This window comes from Castor canadensis, chromosome 9 (assembly GCF_047511655.1).
Source record: "Castor canadensis chromosome 9, mCasCan1.hap1v2, whole genome shotgun sequence".
In the NCBI taxonomy this organism is placed as follows: Eukaryota; Metazoa; Chordata; class Mammalia; order Rodentia; family Castoridae; genus Castor; species Castor canadensis.
The window spans coordinates 53,592,778-53,613,678 of record NC_133394.1 but is presented as its reverse complement, the minus strand read 5'-3'; the positions used below and the strand labels follow the sequence as shown (position 1 = coordinate 53,613,678).

General features: G+C 40.0%; 1 protein-coding gene across 3 annotated transcripts in view; it reads right to left on the bottom strand.

The window, feature by feature from the left end:
- The window catches only part of Trpc3 (transient receptor potential cation channel subfamily C member 3), a 168,925-nt gene that overhangs the window by 81,297 nt on the left and 66,727 nt on the right, over positions 1-20,901 (bottom strand). For 2 of the 3 annotated variants that reach the window (XM_074041640.1, XM_074041641.1), the window contains exon 1: positions 12,968-13,512. The exons of the other annotated variant lie outside the window; for it this stretch is intronic. In XM_074041640.1, coding sequence (XP_073897741.1) covers positions 12,968-13,167 — 200 coding nt within the window. In that variant the 5' untranslated portion in view covers positions 13,168-13,512. Of the gene's footprint in view, positions 1-12,967; positions 13,513-20,901 lie in introns of those variants that run through there. 3 annotated transcript variants of the gene reach the window in all.

Here is a 20,901-nt window from a genome sequence, read left to right as displayed (position 1 = left end):
CTCCAGACTGAAGAACACCCTTGGTCACGTATGATAATGTGTGGAAGTAGTGGTAGAGGAGAATTGAAGTAATTCTTCTATAAAAGAGAGTATCACAAATACATGAAAGAAAATTAATAACCAGAAATTAAAGTAGTATAAGCAATCATTCTTTTAGTCAAATATTCAAATAGAGATTTCTGCTTAATCACATTCAATTTCTTAGTTATACCATGGAAGTATTTAATAATTTTTTATCTCTTGATTTTGATTTTCTATGAAGTTTTATTTTTGGGGGATAATTGAGGCCAAATAGGGGATAAACCTTAAAATTAATAACCTATAATAATTGATTACTAATATTAAGCTTACCTTCTAAAATACATTAATTTTAGCAATACTTTTAAAAGTGATTTTTATTATTTTAGGAAGATTCAAGACAATGAAGTTAAAAGTCATATGAATTTAGTCTATAATTGAATAGGAACTCAGACAAAATGAACTCAAATAATAAAAAACTTACACTGACTCAATAGTTCATATTTATCTATTTAAATATATTAACCACTATCAATTATGAATACATATTTAACTTCTAATGTTATTAGAAGCAAGAGGATCTGGTTTTCTATCATTATCATCTACCTAAATCAAAAGTCTGAGGTTTTTAGAGGTTCACGTCTACCTCATCACCCTGCAAGCTACACTTTAGTAGAGAATTCACATGCATCAATTTTGTCTGACAAAATGTCTCTAGAAATGCAAAACTGGAGTAGAAAATCAGCACTGCCAAACCCTTTCCTTAACAGATCATACATTTGTAGACATTTAAATCTCATTTTTTGGAGTCTGGCTACATTTCCTGCATGGAAACAAGGAATGTTTCTCTTCCCCCCACCTTGTCTATACTTTATCTTGTTATACTAAAAAAAAAAATCCTTGCTAAAACTTCAAAAAAATCTCATTTTTTGAAAAGGTCTAGGATCAAATATGTATTATCAACCTGCTATTTGAATAGTGCAAAGAAAATAGGAGAGTCATCATAATGAGAGTTTTACTAGATAATTGTGGGCAAATATCCCTGGCCTACATGCTAAATAAAAGACAGAGTGTGATTGTTAACTAATGGCAATTGAGTTTTATTTTTTATTTATTTATTTATTTATTAAATTTTATTTATTTATTTATTTATTTATTTTCATTTTTCTTTTATTATTCATATGTGCATACAAGGCTTGGTTCATTTCTCCCCCCTGCCCCCACCCCCTCCCTTACCACCCACTCCACCCCCTCCCGCTCCCCCCCCTCAATACCCAGCAGAAACTATTTTGCCCTTATTTCTAATTTTGTTGTAGAGAGAGTATAAGCAATAATAGGAAGGAACAAGGGTTTTTGCTGGTTGAGATAAGGATAGCTATACAGGGCATTGACTCACATTGATTTCCTGTGCGTGGGTGTTACCTTCTAGGTTAATTCTTTTTGATCTAACCTTTTCTCTAGTTCCTGGTCCCCTTTTCCTATTGGCCTCAGTTGCTTTAAGGTATCTGCTTTAGTTTCTCTGCATTAAGGGCATCAAATCCTAGCTAGTTTTTTAGGTGTCTTACCTATCCTCACCCCTCCCTTGTGTGCTCTCGCTTTTATCATGTGCTCATAGTCCAATCCCCTTGTTGTGTTTGCCCTTGATCTAATGTCCACATATGAGGGAGAACATATGATTTTTGGTCTTTTGGGTCAGGCTAACCTCACTCAGAATGATGTTCTCCAATTCCATCCATTTACCAGCGAATGATAACATTTCGTTCTTCTTCATGGCTGCATAAAATTCCATTGTGTATAGATACCACATTTTCTTAATCCATTCGTCAGTGCTGGGGCATCTTGGCTGTTTCCATAACTTGGCTATTGTGAATAGTGCCGCAATAAACATGGATGTGCAGGTGCCTCTGGAGTAACAGTCTTTTGGGTATATCCCCAAGAGTGGTATTGCTGGATCAAATGGTAGATCGATGTCCAGCTTTTTAAGTAGCCTCCAAATTTTTTTCCAGAGTGGTTGTACTAGTCTACATTCCTACCAACAGTGTAAGAGGGTTCCTTTTTCCCCGCATCCTCGCCAACACCTGTTGTTGGTGGTGTTGCTGATGATGGCTATTCTAACAGGGGTGAGGTGGAATCTTAGTGTGGTTTTAATTTGCATTTCCTTTATTGCTAGAGATGGTGAGCATTTTTTCATGTGTTTTCTGGCCATTTGAATTTCTTCTTTTGAGAAAGTTCTGTTTAGTTCACATGCCCATTTCTTTATTGGTTCATTAGTTTTGGGAGAATTTAGTTTTTTAAGTTCCCTGTATATTCTGGTTATCAGTCCTTTGTCTGATGTATAATTGGCAAATATTTTCTTCCACTCTGTGGGTGTTCTCTTCAGTTTAGAGACCATTTCTTTTGATGAACAGAAGCTTTTTAGTTTTATGAGGTCCCATTTATCTATGCTATCTCTTAGTTGCTGTGCTGCTGGGGTTTCATTGAGAAAGTTCTTACCTATACCTACTAACTCCAGAGTATTTCCTACTCTTTCTTGTATCAACTTAAGAGTTTGGGGTCTGATATTAAGATCCTTGATCCATTTTGAGTTAATCTTGGTATAGGGTGATATACATGGATCTAGTTTCAGTTTTTTGCAGACTGCTAACCAGTTTTCCCAGCAGTTTTTGTTGAAGAGGCTGCTATTTCTCCATCGTATATTTTTAGCTCCTTTGTCAAAGATAAGTTGCTCATAGTTGTGTGGCTTCATATCTGGATCCTCTATTCTGTTCCACTGGTCTTCATGTCTGTTTTTGTGCCAGTACCATGCTGTTTTTATTGTTATTGCTTTGTAATATAGTTTGAAGTCAGGTATTGTGATACCTCCTGCATTGTTCTTTTGACTGAGTATTGCCTTGGCTATTCGTGGCCTCTTGTGTTTCCATATAAATTTCACAGTAGATTTTTCAATCTCTTTAATGAATGTCATTGGAATTTTGATGGGAATTGCATTAAACATGTAGATTACTTTGGGGAGTATCGACATTTTTACTATGTTGATTCTACCAATCCATGAGCATGGGAGATCTCTCCACTTTCTATAGTCTTCCTCAATCTCTTTCTTCAGAAGTGTATAGTTTTCCTTGTAGAGGTCTTTCACATCTTTTGTTAGGTTTACACCTAGGTATCTGATTTTGTTTGAGGCTATTGTAAATGGAATTGTTTTCATACATTCTTTTTCCGTTTGCTCATTGTTAGTGTATAGAAATGCTAATGATTTTTCTATGTTGATTTTATATCCTGCTACCTTGCTATAGCTATTGATGATGTCTAGAAGCTTCTGAGTAGAGTTTTTTGGGTCTTTAAGGTATAGGATCATGTCGTCTGCAAATAGGGATATTTTGACAGTTTCTTTACCTATTTGTATTCCTTTTATTCCTTCTTCTTGCCTAATTGCTCTGGCTAGGAACCAGACAAGGATGCCCACTATCTCCACTCCTATTCAACACAGTACTGGCAATTGAGTTTTAATTGGGTGGCAGTTAACTGAAGAGCGGCTACTTAGCTGGACCAGTCACATTGTTCTCAGCATTCATTTTGGGACCCAAGAACTGTGGCCCTTAGGAAGCATACCAGTCACGTGGCCAAGACCAACTCTATTGAGCTGCAGGCTGGCCTCCTTTCTTAAGGACTACATGTAGTCCTTGGAGGAAACAGGCCCTGGAAGAGGTCACAGCAGCTGACACGAATATCACAGAGATAAATTAACAGCAGAAATTATTTGAACACTTCTGGAATCTTCTAAAAGTGAAAGGTAATACAAGTGGATGAAATGATAAAAGCAGAAGAATATAAACATAAGAATCTTCAAACTACAAGAGTCTTCTTGTAAGGCCAAAAATGACATGTTCTCCCTCACATACAGATTGTAGACCTAAAACAAATGCAGTAATATTATTGGATGTGGCTCACACACTAAGGGGAGAATGTGCATGGGAGGAACAGGGTAAGGGAAGGAAACCTAAAACTTGAATGTGTTTGATGTGCATACTCACTGTATAGGACCAAATATAGTAATCTTAAACTGGCAGAGGCCACTATGGGAATAGAAAGTAGTGAAGAGGTCTGGCACAGATGAACCCATGTGGGTTGTAATACACATGTGCATGGAAGCAATGCTAGGAATCTCTCTGTATAGTTATCTTTATCACAAACTAGCAAAAATCCTATGTCTTTCTTATTATCTCTTATGTTTCCTCTTCAACAAAATCAGAGAACAAGAGGGTGGAACAAGTTCTGCCTGGAAGCAGGGGGAGGGAGAGGTGGCCCAAACAATGTATACACATGTGAATAAATGTTAAAATGATAAAATAAATTTTAAAAAGAGTCTTCTTGTTGTTTGTAATCTTTTTCTCTTCCATCCAAGAAGAGGACTTTTATACAAAGAAAAGGCAAAAACCAAAAGGCCAAGCCATGACAACACTGTGAACCCAGCTGTGGGCAAACTGGAGTTGAATGGGGCAAACCAATCCCAGGCCTAACACCCAAGTTTGACTCCAGGATGTTGAAGACTTTGGGCATGCCCAGACCAGCAGTGAGAAAACAGTTTTACAGTGCCTTGGCCAATGTCAATTAAGAGGTTAATTGACAGCAAAGAGATTGTTGCTGTACCACTGACAGTAGCACAGGCATGTAGTATTGGTCAGTGACTTGCATAGGATGGATATGGCACAGCTAGATCCAGAGGTCCTAGGAAACATTAGAACATTCTTCTGTCTAAGTCTGTAGCAGCAGATTTAAGTCCAGGACCAAATATGTATTATCACCTGCTATTTGAATAGTGCAAAGAAAATAGGAGAGTCGTGTTAAGGAGAGTTTTACTAGATAATTGTAGGCAAATATCCCTACCTAGATGCTAAATTAAAGGCAGAATGTGATTGTCAAACCACAAATCAGATGACAGCAGAACCTCCTCATTTTGTGGAGGACTCTAAATGGGGCTTTAGAATCTTTCACCTGTCGTGCTGGGTAGTGCTTGTCCAGCAGACTTCTGGAACAGTGTTTTGTGTTTATCTTGGCTTATCAATGAAAAAACATTGGGTTAAGGTGGCTTGCATGTCTTGCACTTCTACCTCTCTAGTTAGTGGGAATCAGATAAAGGAATGCAGGACTCAGGATAATCTAAGATTTTATGTGACTGGCTTCAGAATAACTATCTCTAAGCTCCCTGGCCCAAGTAGTCCCTGCCATGTCTGCAGACTGCATTTCTCTCCTACAAGGATCATTGGGAGAGCAAGTGTGACTTGTCTGGGACATCATCCCACAGGTTTAGCTTGCGCCCAGGGCACAGACTAGTTATGCAGACTCAGAAGTGAGAACCTTGTGTTCTGGAAGACTTCCAGGCTCAAAGATTCATGTACTGTGTTCCAGCAATTTGGGAACTAGAGTTCTCATACCCTACTTGCAGTCACCCAGCTTTCTCATGTATTGCTTTTCTTATATTCTGGATTATTAAGTCAATCCTATAAGGGCTGAGCTGTCTTAAAGTTGTTTTATTCTTCTGTTCTTGAGACTTTTACGCATTTTCTTTCCGTGAGTCATGTTATCTTTAAGCTGATTCTTATCAGAGGTAATGAAAGATACCTGTATTTAATAAATTCTGGTTTTATTTTTTAACCATTTAAAAAAGGCAGAATGTTGTAGCAAGGCTAGTTATTCTCATAAGGTCATTGCTGAGCCTCTTATGCACAAGTATAAGTTCAGCCACCTCACAGTGCACAACTCAGAGCCTCTGTCTAGGGCCAGGTTCCTGTGTGTTCACCCTGCATAGGTTACCAATCTGGTTCCCCATGCAGAGCAATACTGTCACATGTTGAGGGCAGTGTGGGGAGAGGGTTGAGAAGTGAGATTGTAAGCCAAGCAAAAAGCTCCCCTCCTTAGAACACTGCTCAGCAGTCCTCCATTGCTACTGTAACATGCTCCCTGAAGAGGTCACCTCAATCCTGAGCCAGGAGGTTCAAGTATTCCTTCTTACCAGGGGTGCACTGATAAACAAGTTCTCTTCCATTGCATTTCTGATGCTGCTTTTTGCCTATTATATACTGGAGTGAGTTTACTGGATGTTGTAGACAAAGGAAAAGCTTAATGGTTAGGGAAAACTTAATAGAGAAATAGAGATAGAGACACAGACACACACACACACACACACACACACACAAACACATACACACAGAGAGAGAGAGAGAGACAGAGAGAGAGAGAGAGACAGAGAGAGAGAGAGATAGAGAGAGACATTTGCTATTCCACCACATTAATGAAAAATACCTAAACTTCTAACTCAGTCCTCGAGAATGATCCCATCCTAGACTGGGATCCCTTTACTTCTTTGATATTAAGAAAAGAGATAATCATAAGTGATATTTGGCAGGGGCTTTGAGATGTTCTTTTCTTCTCTTCCTCTTGTTCTCAGTACTGTTACTTATCTTACAAACTTTCTCAGGTTGATCTTCATTCAGCAGCCAAATTGCCATGATGACTTAATTGGATCTTATAAATGAATTAATACTAATTAATAGTTTCTCATGCTGTTCTTCCCAGGGGCAAATATATTTTTATGGTTTCTTTGAGGAAGAGAGAAATGCTTAACCCAAAAGAGACCACAGTGTGAACAGCACAGTTCTTGGATCTTAGAGCTTTCAGATGACCTGGAATTTCATTTCTTAATTTGTAAAATAAGGCATGGGAGTTAAGGAACCCCTTCAAACCCAAACATTATATTATTCTTTTAAACATTCTGTATTAGCTAAATGTAGAAGTGTAGTTTAAAATGGTTTTAGGTGGGGACTTCAGATGATCTAACAACCTTGTGTAGATTATTATCCTCTACCCATTTGCCTATAAGATCAGTCATGAGTGAGAAATTCTTCCTTCTGCAATCTTTGTTCTTTTAAACAATAGTATCATCATTCACACTATAAACAAAACACAATGGTCAGGAATCTCATTCCTTCTCCATTCTCAAATCCTCTCCCCAACAAAAAGAGAACAAATAATAGAAACTTACATTGCATGTAACCAAAAGACATCTGCAACCCCAAGCCGCACTATCTGAAGATGGAAAGGGAGATGAATTGGATGAATAGCAAATGATTTAGAGGAGAAAAAGTTCAAAATAGGGTCCTCCTGTGATATGAAGCTGGGTGATCCACTCTGCTTAATGCCAATGAAGGGAAAAGAAATTCTAGAAAATAGATGAGGCTGGAGGCTAAAATGAGGGAATTGCTGAAAGTCTACGTAAGAACTAGATAAAAACCTTCCCCTTAGGTCTCTAACCCTTAACTGATATGGTCAAGTGACAACCATTCTACACTCCTATAAGGAAAATGTAAAATGAAATCTCTGGAGATATGGAAATAGAGATGTTCTAGATGTGGTGATATCAGGCCAGAGGAAAGCAGGAACAAAAAACCAGTAGGGACCTCTTCCCACTTCCTTAATACCAACACTCAGTTTTATTTTTTTCCAATCCCTCCACCTCTAAGAAATACTTCTTTAAAAACTAATGAATCTTTGAAGGAAGAAAAATGCTACAATATATACATATCTGTAGAGATATAGGTGTGTGTGTGTGTGTGTGTGTGTGTGTGATGGCTAAAATGGAAAAATAAGATCTTAGAAAGAAAAACATAAAGGACATATATTGGAACAGGAGAGAAGAGATACAAAAGCTAGGGGATCCATGCAAGGAGTGCAATATCCAAATAATACAAATTCTAGAGATAACAAAAAGAAAATAGTGGAATACTGAAAGTAGTGATTAGGAAATAATGTAAAAATTAATACAAGAGAACTTCCCAAAACAAAAGGACATAAGCTCCAGATTAAAAGGGCTCACCAAGTGTTCAGTTCAAGTAATGAAATAAAGGGCTGTACCAAGGCAGATCTTCACCATAGAACTAATGAGGACAACACTAGAGGTTTCCTGAAAAAAAGTAAGACCACATACAAAGTAAGTCAGAGAACTCTAGAAGGGATATCTACACGCACAATACTATAGAAGATTTAGCTAAAGAAGGAAATACCAGATGTGACAAATATTTATTCTAAGAAAAACAAATTATTATAAAAGAAAAGGAGTGCAGTTATGTATATATATATATATATATATATATATATATATATATATATATATGTTGGCTTAGCAGTGAACAGTGGTTATATGGTGATAATATGTAAGATATTAGCCAAAAGTTATAACAAACCATGTTGTGGAGGACAAGAAAAAGTAAGAGGTATATGTGAACGAAAACTCTCTCCAAGATTATTAATAACATCTACAATCTATGAGTAACAAGATGGCGGTATATGAAGGAGCTGAAAGTGGAGTGAAATGGAGTGGACAGGAAGAAGAGGAGGGACCCAGGGAATAGCTGGGGCTTATTGCTCTTGTAAGCTTTTTAGCGCTATCTAACTTTCAAAGTTATATTCATGTATTACATTGATACATAAAATAACTTTAAAAACCCAACAAAATAAAAACTCTGTAATACTTGTAGTGAAATTGCTACAGCAGGATATAAAACTGATAATATAATGAAAAGTTTAGATTACTAAAGTCCTGAAGGCTAATGCCATACTGTGCTGTCCTTGAAAACTGAACTATCATTGTGAGGAAACCTGCCTTTTCCTTAAAACACCAGTCTGACTTTCCTTCTCAGAGTCTAGATTTCTGTCCCTAGCAATTCATCATTCACATTGACAATCTCTGATTCTCCTGCAGTGGTGGGAAGGAGGCACTGATTCCAAGTTGATGCTCAATCCAACACACAAATCACCATTTCAGTCTTGGTTTGGTTTGGCCAATGCCTCAGAAACTATCGCCCACCTAGACAACATGGGTTACAAAGCACCGTGTGCTCACCTCAGCTCCCTTTTCATGGAGATCTGAGCACCAGCAACTCTATTAATGATTGGCTAAATAGTTTCTAGAAAATTATTTTACTTCTCTGTGTACCAATTTCCTTATCTGCTAAATGACAATAATGACAAAACCAGCTCTAAGGAGGTATGATTCAGGTTAATAGGTATAAATGACCACAGGAAGCATTATAAAAACACAAATCACTGCTTTCATTGTGACTCATATTTTGGCAGCACTTCCTCTAAAGAAAAGAACTCTTTTCTAGAAGTCTTCCTCTGTCAAAGAAAACCTTGCTGAGAAATCCAGTGACTAGGCACATATGATAACACATACAAGGATTAATCTTCTTGGTAAGAGTAGACTCATAAATTTCTCTTGCTTTCTTGAGTTTTGGCCACCTGTATGTCACTTATTCCCTTTTGTTGACACTCTTCTCTCCACAACACTGCATCAGGATCACCCTGCTCCTTCCTTTTTCTGTGACCTTCGCTTGCTATCATTATCTCCATCTCTAAAGAGCAATTTTCTCTCAAAAATTAGTTGATGCTCCCTTTGTTTCTCTCATCCTGCTCCTTCTTTGGATAAGCTTTTATTAGCACATGACTAACAATTCTCAGCAGATAGCAAATTCTCAAATTCTCCTAAGTACCAAACTTTCTCAACCCCTCTGTTAGAATTAACAGAAGACTCTGATCCTTCACTTTGCTCCTACTTTTCAATGGTTACATCAACAATCATAGATCTCTAGTTCACAATCTTCAAATCATCCCCATCCTGCTCATCATTAGTCCTTCATGGAGAGTTTACAGAAAAATTCCACAGACTGCATTTGTATGTTCTCTTCAATCTCCCTCCTTTTCTTCTCAGCTGCTACACTACAACAAATCCTAATCTCAGCCTGGACAGCTACATTAGTCTCCTAATTTGTTCCTTCACATTCTGTCAACTGTTCCTTCCATCCATCCTTCTGTCACCGCGACTTTGATCAAACTGATGCAGCTTTGCAACAATCAAAGACTCCCTATTGCTACATCCTGACATAGAAGACCCTACAAACTAATGTGCCAAATCAAAATGTCTCCAAATATTACTGCTCATATACACATACTTGAAATCAAACTCAACTAATATTCCTGGGAAATGCCTGGCATTTTGTGGGGGGAGAAGAGAGAGAGAGAAGGCTTAAATTAATAACCCACTCTGTCTCTGCCTTTAATCCTTCAGTCCTTTGAGGCTTAAAATCTTTTCCTTCATGCTGTACAACCTAATATCCCACTCTCCTTTGCACTGGACTTTCATAGCTCTATCTTTGTATGTTTTTAAAATAGTACTTATTTTATTTAAATTGATAGCATAAATGCTCATACCCACTTTCCTACCTCTTCTTCATGAGATCTTGAACTCCTTGAGTGTAGGAAAGTTGTGACACTCATCATGTGGGTTGCTGTCCCTGGCCTGCACTTTGCATGTGTACATGCTTGAGAAATGTCTTTGAGTTGAAACTCAGGAAAACAGCCTTGAAATGCCTTTTTGAAGTTCATTGGATGTATTTAGTAACTGAAAAACTTCAAGAATGTAGTAATCTCAGATGACATTATTTAGTCCTGGGTTTGCAAACAATTTGGACAAGAAGACTTGGTTTGAAGCAGTGGTTAAATGAACAATCCTACCAAAGGATAAAAAAATTCTTTTTAGTGATAGTGGAGTTTGAACTCAGAGCCTCATGCTCGAGTGCTTGCAGGTGAGGTGCTCTACCACCTGAGCTATGTCCCAAGAGCATTTTTTACTTTAGTTAGTTTTTGCATAGAGTCTCAGATGGTTGCACAGATGGCCTGAGACTCTGATCCTTTGTAGCTGGGAGTACAGGCATGTCCCACCGTGTGATGCTTGTCAGTTGAGAGGGGGTCTAAATTTTTTTTCCCAGACTGGCCTCAAACCTCAACCTTTCCAATCTCCATTTCCCAAGTAGCAAGGTTTTAAAAAATCTTGTTAGTGATATAGCACATGACACTCTTCCTCCTAAGTCAGTCTGTGTAAATTCCCAAGGGAAAAACTGGAATGTGGGATAGAGAAATGAGCAACAGGATTGCCCTGAGGAATTTGTTTGGCAAAAGTGAGGTTCTGTCCATAGTATCCTGCTGGATTTTAAATTCAGCTGTGCTACAGGGCTTTGCTAGACTGTGTGTCCTTCTCTGAGCCCATCCTAGGGCTGACTGCTCATTTTTCAGCAGCAATACAGAAACACTGTTTACTCAACTGTGGCCTTATTCTACTCAATAGAACCTGAGGAATAGAGTTGGTGTCTAGTGCAGATATCAAGCTAGTCTCTGATTTACCAAGTGACATGCCTCAAATAAACATGAAAAAACTGCTGCCCTGTTTCCAGAAGACACATCTATTAACCTATGTCTCCTTAAAACAATGGGGTTTCTTCTAGACCACTACAAATAAGTATAGCCCAATGCTTGCTGAATTATGTAAAGTCAGTAGTACATCAATAGGAAAGGTGTTCCATCAGCAGGGGTTAGGCAGCAAGTTTACAATAGAATTTGCACCAAGGCTTTGTGTAATTGACCTTAAACTTCAAAAGCAATCACAGGGATCTCTGGTCCGCCCTACTTTCTCAGACAAGACTTTTTAGCTGTTCCATTTAGTCTGGATTTAAGGTGAAAGAAAACTGAACAAGTTTAAGTTATAAACTGAACAAGTTTATAAAAACCAATTTGGCAAAAAGAAGAATAGTGTTTTGAACTTGAGGGAGGGGCAGAAGCAAGCTGACAGTGACTTAATCCCAAAGGATGTGCCTCCCCTCCATTCCTGGGTCATCCACCACTGGTTACTCTTCAGCAACAGCTGAACACCATCAGGAGGCATAGCTCATTTTAAACCAGAATCCTTCCCCATGGGATCTGCTCCAAGCAGAGAACCACTGAGTGGTCCCTGTGTCGCAAGAAGAGGCCTGCGATCTGGGCAGTGGATAGCTTTAGGGCAGCAGGCAGCACTGCAGAGCCTCCGTCCCTATACAGGAGAACCACCTCATGGTTTTCCCAGTTAGTGTTGCCTTCTGACCCCAAGTTCTCTACCTAAGTCATTGCCTCCTCCTAAAGAAGACAATGAACCTTTTATCACACCCACAGTAGTGACCAGAGAAATTCTGAGCGTCTCATTCTGTGAAACCGATCATGCTTCCTCTCCACCTGTCCTAGCTGACTAAAGTCTTTCTAGACTGGAAATTGAGAAAAGTTGCTCTTTCTCACACATTTGAGTGCCCACCCCTCCTTTGTTTAAAAAAAGAGAAAAGAAAAGGAAAAGAAAGCGAAAAAGGGAAAGTAGAGAAGATAAAAAGAAAAACACAGTCACTGGCCCTGGGCTGCCTGGGAACCTCAGGCAACATTGGCACCACAGCAGCCCTGCGTCCACTGTGTCTCGTCCCCTCTGGGGCTCTGGTTCCAGTTTTACCCCTACCGTAAATGGACCACAGGGAGATGAGAAGTCCTGGAAAACCGTCCACCAAACACACCCTGCTGTCCCCTGACTACCCCCATCTCTGTCCCTGCCCCCAAGGACCAGGAGCATCCTAGAGAACCCAAGTTCCCAGGGTGATCCATAGTGGACTTCAGGTGAAAAGTTCAAGGGCGTGCCCCTGGGTCATTGTGCATCTTCTCCTTCCTTGGCCTCCCGAAGTAAAGCTGGAGACCCCGGGGTCGGTTTTCCAAGGGGTCTCCAGCCCTTGTGGTGGTCGTGTGGGCGTCCTGGGCTCTAAGAGAAAGTGACTGCTTGCTGGGATGTGCGTCTGTCGTCAGTATGACCCTCTCTGGGGCTGTTCTGTGTGCCTGTGCCTGGAGAAAGTCCCTGCCACGCCCGCAGCATCCCCCAAGGCCTCCACCAAGAAGGACGGAGGGGCGACCTCTGGATCAGGTCATTTTGCTCCAAGTCGCCAGGAATTGGATGCCCGGCTGCGCCCTTCGGGAATCTGGTCCGGTTACGTCGAGGCGCGGCCCAGGGAGCCTTCCCGCCCCCTCCCGACACTGCCTCCTGGGGCCAGGTACTCACGGGTCAGGACCGGGGGACAGGGGCGGCGGGCAGTGGCCGTGTGGCTCCCGCGGCGAGGGCGCCAGGCGCGGCTCCAGCCCCCCGTTGACGCCCCTCCAACCTCCACCGTGGCGCCGAAGCTTGGCTCCCTCGTCCTCCTCCTCCGGCGCAGGGAAGGTCACCCTCGCCTGCTCCCTGCACTTCCTGACCTTGGTGGACATCGCGCCCCCTGGGCTCCCAGCGCCGGGCTGCCAGCCGGCCTCCGCTGTCCTCGCGCGGTCTCCGGGCGGCGCCCCTTCCCCGCCTGCCGCCTGTGCTTTCGCAGCCCCGGGCGACCTGGGCGGGAAGGCAGGAGAGCGCCGCGCTGCCCCGGATCCAGCAGGCAGGGGCGGGGGCCGAGGCGGAGCAGCCGCCCACCATCAAACCGTGGGAGCCGCGGCCGGCTGGGGCTGCAAGGAGGAAGCCTGGGCCAGCGGGGCTGAGCTAGGGCGGGAGCCACGCTCCAGCCCCGTGGCAGAGGTGCCTGCTTAGTGTCCGACTTGGTGTCCTACAGGACAGCATTGCTTGCTAGGACAGCGCGGTTTCTCAGGCAGGAGAGGGAGGGAGAGAGGGAGGAAGAGGGTGGGGGAGAATCAATTCTCTATCAGACAGAGCTGGAGAGGAAATCAGACAGAACATTAAGTGGGGAGGGAAATTGGAGAAACTTCCTCTCCCCACTCTCCCTTTCCTCTTCCAGAGGATCTAGGGCCCTTTGAATATGCAGACACAAGTTTCCTAAGGGAGGGAAAAAAGAGAGTCAACTGGCTTCTTCATCTATTTGCAACTCCATTCGTTCAAAAGCATGGCTTCTTGGTTGCTACTCACTGTAAGGCTTCGCTGTGCCTACAGAGGTTTAAGTGCAGTTGCCTGAGTGCCTCTGCACCAGAATGCTGATGTTCTAATGTATGAGGCTGTAGTTGTTTTAATGAATCCCCAAAGTGTCTAATAGGAATATACTTTCCAAGAAATACTTTTCAGCCAATTTTAAACTCTTTTTAAAATTTAAATAAATGTGTTTTAAAATTCAAGGGCACTCATTCTTCTAGTAGGAAACAATTACAGAATTTTGATCAATAGGAGGCTTAGGGATCAAAGACCCTATCTCTCCATTTATTTTCATTGTATTTATGTAGGTGTGCTGGAGTGAATCCAGGACCTGGGCCTACATGCCTCACTGGTACCACAGAACTATATACAGCCTGTATGTAGACAGCAAACCTGGAGAGACTGAGTGAGCCACTAGAGGTAGGCAGAGGTGAGAAGGTCAGATCCGACACAGGACAGTGTAATCTCCAAGTCATTCTATTGCCTCAAGTAGGCAGCTTGCAAGCAATCCAACTTGGGAAGATCACAAAAATACCAGACATAATATAATTAGATAAAAACAAGATTTGATCATAAATCTGTATTATTAAACTGTATCCAATTATACTGTACTTCTTGGAGCAACAATTCTATCCAAACTTAAGCAAAACACAAGTAAGGAAATGTAGCTTCTTTGAATTTATTTATTTATTTATGTTTGAGGTACTGGGGTTTGAACTCAGGGCCTCATGCTTGCCAGGCAAGTGCTCTATCACTTGAGCCAGGCCTCCAGCCCAGAATTTAATTCCTAAAAAGTAAATAAAATAGTGTATTTCATTAATTGACAGTACATCTATATGTTTAAGGAAACAATGACATTTATGTAGACATCAGATCCAGAGAAGACAAGAACAAATAAACATTGCCTGTTGTCTTACAATTTAAAGTTACACAGACTTTTTAGTTCATATGAAAGTTAACATTTTCACAAGTAAGTTACCAGACACTTTGATTCAACCTTTGAAATACTTCTGAAGCAGGACTGCTCTTCTCCACCCCAGTGCCAAGGCCTCAATGCAGGCTTCCAGGGTTTTCCTTGTCTTCCTCTTTCTGCAGAACGTCTCTCCCCCTGCGAGACCATGCTTCAAGCAAGTCTGATCAGGACTTTTCTCCATAAAAGTCTCGGGTGGCCTCCCACTGCTTTCAGGTTATAATCCAAAATGGGCATGCCTGGCCTTCTCTGGTCTGAACCTAATTCTTCAATTTTTCCTCTCTCCCGCCCTCAGCCATATTCTACTCCAGTAACCCTGAACTGTTAATTCAAGTCACTTTCCCGCTTCTCTGCCTTTGTCTATGGTGTTTCTCAACACTAAAACGCCTCTCTTCCCTCATCCAGCTGGCACACTACTTTTCCCTAAAGACCTAGCTTAGAGGTTGCCTCCAGTCTAGCTCAGTGAAGTTTCTGGTGCCTGTGGTCCTTCCACAATCTCATCCCTGATTGCGTTACATTGAAGGTAAATATGTGCCCATCTCCTCTTTAAGCAATAAATTCCTTGAGGGTGATTCGGGGTTTTATTTAATTTGAGCTACTTGGGGGCTTATCTTTTTGTCCTTGCCATTTAGCTGAGAACCAGATATGCAGGACAAACTTGAAAAATGTTTGTTGAAATGGCCAAAAACACATGAAGAAATGCTCAACATCCCTGACCATAAAGGAACTGCAAATCAAACCCACATTAAGATTTCATCTCACTCCTGTTAGAAGGCTACCATCAAGAACACAAACAACAAATGCTGGCAAGGATAAGGGGAAAAGAGAACTTTCAAACCCTGTTGGTGGGAATGTAAATTAGTACGACTACTATAGAAAGCAGTATGGAAACTCCTCAATAAACTAAAAACAAAACTACCATATTATCCAGCAATACCACTCCTGGGTATTTGGATATATATATCCAAAGAAATGTAAATCAGGATGCAATAAAGACACTTGCACACCCGTGTTTGTTGCAGTATTATTCACAATAACCAAGATATGGAAACAACCCAGTTATAAATGAATTAAGAAAATGTGAAGTTTATATACAATGGGATTTTACTTGGCCATAAAGAAGAGTGAAATTTTGTCATTTGCAGGTAAATGGATGGAACTGGAAAACATCATTTTAAGTGAAGTTAGTCAGGTTCAGAAAGACAAAGGTCACATGTTTTCTCTCACAGTGGAAGGTAGATGCAATACAAATACAAGCATTATTATATATACATGTAAATATATTTACATATATATGTAACATGTTTCCAAAAATAGGACTGCTAGAGGAGACTAAGAGGGGGAGAAAAAGAAGAAAAGAATGACAGAGAGGGAAAAATAATGAAATATATCACATCTGCATGGGCACAAGTCACAGCAAAACACACTGAAAACTGTTGAACAATACAGGGTAGGGGGAAAAAGATGAAGAAGAGTAGTGGAGGGAGTTAGACTGATTTAAGCACGTGTATTTATAGTTAAAATACCAAGGTAAAATCTTCACTGAAAAACTAACAATTAAACAAGGAAGGACAGGAATGAAAACAGGCTATGTTAAGGGGAGGGCACTGGTAGAAGGGTTGGTAAAAGAAGAGAGTAAAGGAGAGTTAATATGGAAGATGTGCTTTCTATACAAATATGAACATGAAACATTGAAACCTGTTGAAGTCACCTTAAGGGAAAAGGATTAGGAAAGGAGAATAATGGAAGAGATGACGCAACTGAGGTATAAAACATATATATGGAAATGTCACAGTGAATCCCACTATGTAACTATCATATAACAACAAAATGTTTTTTGATATATTTTTATTTTATTTATTTTTTTAAAATTTTATTATTGTTGTAATGTGGGTGAAAATGGGTTTTTTTGTTTGTTTTACTTAATTTTATTTTTATTTTTGTTTTTTATGTGATTTTTTTATTTTTTAGTTTTATTTATTTATTTTTTGTTAACTATTTATACATTTATTCATATGTGTATACATTGTTTGGGTCACCTCATCCTCCTACCCCTACACTACTCATTACCAGGCAGTACCTGTTCTGCCCTCTTTTCCAATTTTGTTGAAGAGAAAACATAAGAGATAATACGACATAGCATTTTTACTAGCTTGAGATAAAGATAGCTATACAGAGAGATTCCTAGCATTGCTTCCATGCACAAGTACAAACCGAATTGTATCATCTCTACCAGACCTCTTCACTACCTCCTGGTCACCTTCCCATCGTGGCCTCTATCAGTTTAAGATTACTTTATTAGCTACTCTGCAGTGGGCACATCAAACACTTTCAAGTTTTAGGTTTCCTTCCCTTTCCCTATTCCTCCTGTATGTGTTCTCCCTTTAGTGTGTGACAATGTCCAATAATATTACTGCATTTGTTTTGGGTCTATAATCCACATATAAGGGAGAACATGCGATTTTTGGCCTTCTGAGTCTGGCTAACTTTGCTTAAGATGATGTTCTCCAGTTCCATCCATTCACTTGTGAATGAAAAAATTTCATTTTTCTTTGTGGTTGAGTAAAATTCGATTGTGTATAAATACGACATTTTTTAAATCTATTCGTCAGTAGTGGGGTATCTTGGCTGTTTCCATAACTTGACTGTTGTGAATACTGCTGCAATAAACATGGATGTGCAGGTGCCTTTCTAATAACCTGAGTCATATTCCTTTGGGTATACTCTAGGAGTGGTATTGCTGGATCATATGGCAGATCTATGTTTAGTTTTTTAAGAAGCCTCCATATTGTTTTCCAAAGTGGTTGCACTAGCTTGCATTTCCTACCAGCAGTGAATGAGGGTTCCTTTTTCCCTGCATCCTCAACAACATTTGTTGTTGGTGGTGTTTTTGATGATAGCAATTCTAACAGCAGTGAAATGGAATCTTGGTGTGGTTTTGATTTGCATTTCCATTATGGCCAGGGATGGTGAGTATTTTTTCATGTTTTTTGGCCATTTGTACTTCTTCCTTTGAAAAAGTTCTGTTTAGTTCAGTTGTCTACTTCTTTATTGCTTCATTCATTTTGGGGGAGTTTAGTTTTTTGAGCTCCCTGTATATTCTGGTTATCAGTCCTTTGTCTGAAAATGTTTTTTTTTTTTTAAATGAAGGACAGAAAATCTGTAAAACAGGTTCTGACCAAGGGTGGATAGCAATGGGAGGAGGTAGGCATAAGGAAGAGGTGAAGGAGGATGAATATGGTGGATAGAACAATGAAACCTGCTGAAACTGCCCTCTGAAGAAGTGGAAGGGAATGAGGGAGAAAGATGAAGGGGTGAATCCAATTAAGATATATTGTAAGCACATATGTAAATGTCACAATGTACCCTCCTGAACAACTATAAAATGCAAATAAATTTTTTGATGATGCATTTTAAAAATTTTACACTTACTTACATGTGTATATATTATTGGGCCATCTCTCCCTCTGCCCCTCCCCTCCCCCTGCCCCAGCCCTCACCCTCTGGGCAGAACCTGTTCTGCCCTCTTGTTCTCTGATTTTGTTGAAGAAAAAACATAAAGGATAATAAGAAACACATGGTGTTTTTGCTAGTTTGATACAAGGATACCTATACAGGGAAAGTCTTTGTGTTGTTTCCATGCATATTTGTATTACAAGCAAAAAACATACAAAACAATGAAAAATTCTTAAAATTGACTCACTTTTCCATTAGACAGTGCTTCTTTATAATGGAAATATAGTAAGAGTATCCATACTTTTTCATCTTGTTGATAATATTTTGTTTTAGCCAGGATTAACTAAAGTGGATCTTCAAAAAAAAATCCTGTTCATTGAACGAATTAATGAGGTCTACAAAGTTCTTTAAAATTATATTAACAAGTTCATGAACTGCTCTGGATAGAAGATCTGTGGGAATCTGGAATCACCAGGTTTTACTCTTACATGCTATATTATTTTCCCAGGACAGTGAATCAAAGTTTGAGGGGCTCAAAGGACAGTGTATATTCTCATAATTCTGGGTCCTACAAGTCTGAGTTCAAAGTGTCAACAGGGTTGGTTTCTTCTCAGGCCTCTCTCCTTGCATCCTCACCAATCTCTTCTTCTTAGAGAAACAGCACATATACTGGTTTAGGACCCAATTAATCACCCCTCCTTTTACCTTCATTATGTATTTAAGTAAGACCCTGTCTCCAACTACTGTCATAGTTTGAGGTACTGGGGATTAGGACTTTAGCATGTGAGTTTTGGGGGCCACAGTTCAGCCCATAACACACTCTGACTCTCTTAGACTTCTTCTCTATCCACAGTGTGATAACATTTTTATTCTCAAGAATTGTGGCTTGGGGATTAAAGACAACCCAGAAAGGGGGAGGCCTAAAAGAAAGCAGTTCTTACAAGAGAGGATATATGGTACCATCTGTGATTAAGCCAGCTTTGTCCTTGTCATTTTCTTCTTTTGTAAAAGAGGACATATCACTGCCATAAACATTGTTAGCTGTCTATGTAGTCATTAAGTATGTGTTTGCCTAAGATACATCCAAACTTCTTTGAGGAACCAAAAAACTTTGAGACTCAATATTTGAACTATATGACTCCTGAAACAGGTTATTTTCAACTGGAAGTATAGCCACCAAGGCATAACTGAAGCACATTTCATGATAAGTCCAAATAAAATGAATGCTTTTAAAAACCTGGTAGAAGAGGATGGTCTCTCAATTTCTTCCTCCATTTCTAAGAAAATTCTATACTTCTCTAAAATCTGCTGTGGAAGGCTCCTGTTCTCTGTGTTCATCCCCTCTTTCTCACTCTCTCTTTCTTAGGGTCATCTGTGACACATCTAAAAAGAAGGCCCAGTTGAGTAGCTAATTCTTGGTAGCACAGCATGTAGGTTAGACCTAGCAGTTTCCTCAAGGGGACAAGAGCATGGGAACAGGTTTAATGCACCCCAAAGGGCACTTCTATTTCCTCCTTAGAAATAGAAGTTGTCATATAAGTGAAGTTTGCTTTTTTTTTTTCCTGTCTGTACTGGGGATTGGACCCAGGGCCTTGCACTTGCCTGCTCTGCCACTGGACTCATTAATGTCCCAGTCATTTTGTTTTTGTTTCTGAGATAGGGTCTCCTTAACTGCCATTGCTGACTGAAACTTATGATCCTTATGTCTCTGCTTCCTGAGTAGTTGGGACTACAGGCAGGAATACTTGGCTTTTGCTTTGCTTTTTAATAGTAACTTTACATCATTAATTTTGTCAGCAGTATAAACTATAAAATAGAAAATGCTATAGACCTGAATAATTGAACCTCCCTCAAAGCAGGACCTCAAACTCCTGATGTACTAATTAATATTCTGGAGAATTTACAGTGTCCTATAGTTGTATGTGACTGATGCATACACTTCTCTCAGGCCAAGCAGATCTGAGACAGTTTCCAAACTTAAAACATGAGCTCTGAAAATTGCATCCTGAGTCAGAAGTTTGGAACTCAAAATTTACTTGATCATACAAATAAGTTATAAATGATGGCTATATTTAAACTTTATTATTTAACTTTATATTAAACTTATGTCAGTAACAGTATAAGGAAGTGTCTAAGAATATATGCTCTATGACAGAGGGCTGGAATTAAATCCCACCGCTGCAGCTTACAAGCTCTGTGACCTTGGAGGGGCTTGGGGGGGGGGTAGCTGCTTAACCTCTCTAAGCCTCTGTCACAAGAAGATATACTCATAGTAGCTATTTGATAGGGCTGCTATAAGGATTCTGTGTTAACAGCACCTAAAACTATGCACTGTGTAAACTTTAGCCAGCAACAGTTCCTTATTGTGAACTCTAGAACTAACTTCAGAACCCTGAAGTCCGGGTCCTAGAGCAAGGATCTGCCCTAAGTTACATGTCACACTTACTTGCATTTGCTAAGTGTGTAACTGTTCTCTAACTTGTCCATCTCCCCACAGGGCTGGAGCTTCTCACAAGCCAAGGAGGACCCAGACAGCGCCTAAATGTCTTATTTCATACTGTGACACCAGTGTAGTCATAACGCTGGCCTCATGGTGAGTGTTCACCAAATGGTGACACGTACTAATAGCAGTGGTGGTTGCAGCAACAGACATTCAATAAACACT